This window comes from Eimeria acervulina, genomic scaffold, assembly GCF_000499425.1.
Source record: "Eimeria acervulina Houghton genomic scaffold, Eah_scaff644, whole genome shotgun sequence".
NCBI lineage: Eukaryota > Apicomplexa > Conoidasida > Eucoccidiorida > Eimeriidae > Eimeria > Eimeria acervulina.
In genome coordinates this window covers 3,848-8,847 of record NW_013549675.1, presented here as the reverse complement: position 1 = coordinate 8,847, position 5,000 = coordinate 3,848, and the positions used below count along the sequence as shown (strand labels likewise).

The following is a 5,000-nucleotide window of genomic DNA, read 5'->3' as shown; positions in this document are numbered from 1 at the left end:
AGTTTAGTTTCATTTAGGGGTTTAGGGCTCTGCTGCTGCTTGCCTTAGCAGCGCCCTGTTGCAGCGCCTGTCTTTGAGGCCCTGCATTGCCGCTGCTGCTGCTGCTGCTGTTTCTGCTGCTGCTGCTGCTGTTGTTGTTGCAAACAGCTCTTATGAAGTCTTGAAGAATTAATCAATAATAATAATAACCGGTAGTTAAAGGCTGCAGCACAGAACAGCAAAGCTGCAGAGCAGCAGCAGCTGCTGCTGCTTCTAGGGGGCCCCATCACCAGCAGCAACAACCGCTGCTGCTGCTGCTACTGCCTTCTGCTGCTGCTGCACATGTAAACACCTACTACAAGTTTTAGGTTTTCGTACTTTGTGTGTTTATATTCTGCAAGTCTTTGCAGCTGCTAACAACGCTGCTGCTGCTGTTGTTGTTGCTGCTGCTGCTGGGCTTGCAGCAGCAGCAGCTGCAGCTGTCTAAGCAGCAGCAGCAACAGCAGCAGCAGCAGGTGCTGTCTTAAATACACGCCTGCTGCAGAAACAGCAGCATCAGCATCAGGAGAATCAAGGAAGCCTAAGGCTCAGCGCGAGCAGCAGACTGCTGCTGGGCCCCAGCGCCAGCAGCAGTAGCAGCAGCAACAGCAGCAGCAACACGGCGCTGAATGTGGAGATAACAGCAGCAGCAGCACCATGTGCTGCTGAGCTGCTGACAGGTGGGGCGTTCTAGGACTCTCCGCACTGGCAGTTGTTGCAGCAGCAAACCAGGCTGCAGCGGCTGCTGCTGCAGCAGCTTCTGCTGCTGCTGCAGCTGCAGCAGCACAATTGTCCCATCCTGCATCTTAACCCTTCAGGGAACCACCGGCCATTTGCCCCTGCAGCAGCATCAGCAGCAGCAGCACCACTACCACCACCAGCAGCAGCAGCAGCAGCAGCAGCAGCAGCAGCAGCCATTACTGCAGCAAGAACAGCTGCAAGCAGGCAACGCAGCGTCACGCTAAAATGGAGGGGGAAAGGTGCAGCGTCAACGGCAGCAGCAGCAGCAGCAACAGCAACAGCAGCAGCAGCAGCAGCGGCAACAGCAGCAGCAGCAGCAGCAGAAGGAGGAGAGGAAAGTGCAGCCGCACTGTGAGAGTCTCTATTTTCTTGCTGGCATCAACAGCAGCAAACTGTCTCCTTTGCTGCTTCGAGCTGCTGCCGTTCGTTAGCTTTCTGCCTTCGCAGCACACACTGCAGCAGCAGCAGGAGCAACCGCAACAGCAGCAACAGCAGCAGCAAGCTCAGCAGCACCAGTTGCCGGTGAAGCAGCAGCAACTTCCCCGCCCTGCTGATGCTGCTGCTGCACACAAAACGAGGCAGGAGAGTCTCGATACTCAGCCGCAGCAAGAGCGACGCAAACAGCAGCAAAACGTACAGCAGCAGCAGCAGCAGCGACAGCAGCAGCAGCAGGGGAAGGACCGACGGCTGCGAGTTCGTTCTGAGCCGACGCCGCTTCCTGCTGCAACAGCTGCAGCATTAGATGCAGCAGCAGCAACAGCAAATGTTGAAAGAGCGACTGACTCTGGTGCAGCAGCAGAAGGCAGATTGCTGCATCCAGCAGCAGCAGCAGCAGCAGGGGACGGAGCAGCAGCAGCCAGCGCAGCAGCAGCAAAGACGCCACCGGCAGCAGCAGCAGCAGCACCAGCACCAGCAGCACCAGCAGCACCACCAGCACCCGCAGCAGCAGCAGCAACAGCAGCAGCAGATGAAGCGTGGGTGCCTGCAAGTTGGGTGCCGTGGCCTTGGCTGCTGCAGCAGCAGCCCGATGCATGCGTTGCTGCTGCTCTTGTCTTCGAAGCTCTGGGTGCTGTGTGGGGTGGAGTGCATGCAGACTCCCCACTAGGGCGAGTGTATACAGTAAAGAGAGGCTTGCTGCTGCTAGCCGCTGCTGCTGCTGCTGCTGCTCTCTGTCTCCTGCTGCTCCTCCTACTTACGCAGTGCGCCGCCACAGCAACAGCGGCCGCAGCAACAGCAACAGCAGCAGCTGCAGCAGCAGCAGCAGATCTGAAAACCCTCGCGGGGCCGTTCCTCGGGTTTGCGCTGTCTCCCGCTGCAGCAGCAGCAGCAGCAACAGCAGCAGCAGCAGCAAAAAGAGCAGCAGCAGCAGCAAATGATGGTTTTTTTGGGTTTATGTGTGGTTCTGCTTTGACCTCTGTTGCTGCGTCGCCGTATGCATGCGTGTTGCTGCTGCTGCTGCTGCTTGCTGCTGCTGCTGGCAGCGGCTGCACTCTGCTTACTAGTGCATGTCTTTGTTTTGAGGAGCCAGAGATAGAAGGGGGGAAGATAAGAAGTCTATTAGCAAGAGGCTTTGTCTTGAGGCAAGAAGACCCTGCTGCTGCTGCTGCTGCTGCTGCTGCTCTTCCTGCTGCTGCTGCTGCTGCTGCTGATTCGGCAGCTGCAGCTGCAGCAGCGACGAGAGAGGCTGCTGCGAATGGTGGGGAGAAGCAGAAAGGAGACTACCGGGCACCTGATAGTTCGCAGCAGCAGCATCAGCGGGAGCACCCATCGCGCCGGCGTTCAGCTGCTGCCGCAGGACCCGCATCATCATCAGCAGCAGAATCAGCATCAGCATCAGCAGCAGCAGCAGCAGGCAGCAGCGTTCGTGGGTCTTCTCTACCCACGCCGCATTTCTCTTGGTTTGCTGTTCGTCCCTTTGTTTTGCTGCTGACGACCGAAGCAGCAGCAAGGTTGCTGCTGCATTGGATAGCTTTTTGTTTGCTGCAGCGGGAGGTGTGGGGGGGGCCCCCTGTCGTCTTCTGCTGCTGTTTGCTGCTGAGCGGTATGCTAGCGCTGCTGGCGCTGCTGCTCTGCTGCTGCTGCGTTGAAGAGAACCCCTTTGTAATGAGACAGAAGCTTAGGACAATGCTGCGTATACACCCCAAAGCAGCAGCAAAGCAGGGAGGAGGTGGAGGCCCCTTGCTGCAGCTGCACGATCTGCTGCAGCAGCAACAGCAGCAGATGCAGCAGCACCAGCAGATGCAGCAGCAGCAGCAACAACTGCAACACACCCCACACGAGCTCCAGCATCCTATTCATGAACGCACACAACAGGAAGGCAGCTGCAGTCCTTCGGCTGCTGCTGCTGCTGCTGCTGCTGCTGGCAGCAAAGGCAAGGGAGATCGCAACAACAGGAACAGCGTCAGTCGCTGCAAGAGGACTTCTCCTGCTGCGCTGCTGTCTCCTTTTGCAGCTGCTGCAGCAGCTGCAGCAGCAGCAGCAGAAAGAAACAAGCAGCATGGCAGCAGCACAGAAGACGAAGACACGGCCTTCTCTGTTGCTGCAGCAGCAGCAGCACCGCTGCTGCTCTCAAGCGAGCAGCAACCAGCCCCACGCTGCAGAGGCCCCCTCACCTTCAGCAGAGGCAGCAGCAGCAGCAGCAGCGACACAGACGCGAACGCTCTCTCCGACAGCAGCGCAACCAGCAGCTGTAGCAGCATTATCAGCAGCAGCAGCAGCAGCAGAAGCAGCAGCAGACGGCCATTTCCATCAGCAGCAAGCCGCCTTGACCCCGTAACAGAATCAGCAGCAGCAGCAGCAGCAGCAGCACAGCGGACACGGGCAGCTCCGCTAGCGTTTGCATCCTATCAGCAGCAGCAGCAGCAGCAGCAGCAGCAGCAGCTTAAGACGAAGGTGTCTCCTGGGGGCTGGGCACCCGTCTGTACGGGCCCCAGAGGTCTCCTCGAGCCTTTGCTGCAGCACCCAACACCAGCAGCAGCAACAGCAGCAGAAGCAGCAACAGCAGGAGCAGACACCCGTGAGCTTGTGGGTGCACCGTCTGTATCTTCAGCGCAGCAGCAGCAACAGCAGCAACAGCAGCAGCTGCAACTGGAGCAGCAGCAGCAGGAGCAGCAGCAGCAGCAGCAGCAGTTGCTGGAGCTGCTGTGGGAGGAGCTTGGTGAAGGAAAGTTTTATAAAGCAGCAGCACGCTGCTACAAATCTTTGCTGCTGCAGGAGCCCCGCCCTGCTGCTGGTGTCTGCCTACCTGCTGCTCTCATTGCTGCTGCAGTGTATGGGCGTGGGGTGTATCGTTTGCTGCTGCTGGATGCTGCAGTTGCAGAACAGGGAGCAGCAGCAGCAGCAGCAGCAGCACAAGCAGCAGGAGGACTTGACAGCGGCGCATCAGCAGCAGCAGCAGCAGCAGGTGCTCTAGCAGCAGCTGCTGCTGAACTGCAGCACGTAGTGTCTCTAAAGTGCAGCGGGAGCTTGCTGCTGTCTCTCCTACCATTTTGTATGGGTCGCTACTTCTCACCGCAGCCGCTGCAGCTCTTTGCATGCACTGCAGCAGCATTTGTCTCCTTTGGTGTGGGGCTGTCTCTTGTGTCTGTCTCTTCTTTATTCCCGTATGCTGCTCCTCTCTCTTCATCTGTCTCTGCTGCGCTGCTGTACGAGCTGCTGTATACAGCACCTAACTTTGCAATCTGTCTCTCTTCATCCTTCCTACCTCTTCAAGCATTTCATACTGCAGCAAGAGGTGCTGCTGCTGCTGCTGCTTTTGCTGGCAGCAGAATTGCTGCTGCTGCTGCGCTGCTCCTCCTACATATAGCCACTAGCAGCACTTGCGCAGCAGATGCATGCTGCAGCGCAAGGATATCAAGCTTCTTTAGTTGCTGCTGTTTAGTTGCTGCTGCTGCAGCAACGCTCTCACTCGCACCCCATGTCAGGGTGTCTCCAGCTGCTGCTGCTGCTGCTGCAGCTGGTGGGGTTAGTGCAACTATTGCTGCTGCTGCTGCTGCTGCTGAAGCGACGGAAAAAACTAAGGACCTCCTGCAGCTGCAGCACCTGCAGCAGCTGCAACAGCTGCAGCAGCAGCAGCAGCAAACTAGCAGCCAGGAGGCTGCCGAGCTGTCGGGAGGCGACGGCTCCACGTCAAAACAGCTGCAGCAGCAGCAAGTGCTGCAGCAGCACCAGCAGGATGTGCAGCAGCAGCAGCAACTCATTACACCTTGGGCAGATGTGCCGCGAAGCAGCAGCAGCAACAG

The 5,000-nt window shown here is 58.1% G+C and overlaps 1 protein-coding gene across 1 annotated transcript in view; it reads left to right on the top strand.

Annotated features, from left to right (window-relative positions):
* Positions 1 to 984: 984 nt before the first annotated feature.
* Positions 985 to 5,000, top strand: part of EAH_00045320 (hypothetical protein, conserved) — a gene marked incomplete at both ends in the record, with an annotated part of 4,370 nt that continues 354 nt past the window's right edge. Inside the window, one exon of the mRNA XM_013394776.1 lies at positions 985 to 4,974. Coding sequence (XP_013250230.1) covers positions 985 to 4,974 — 3,990 coding nt within the window. The remainder of the gene's footprint in view (positions 4,975 to 5,000) is intronic.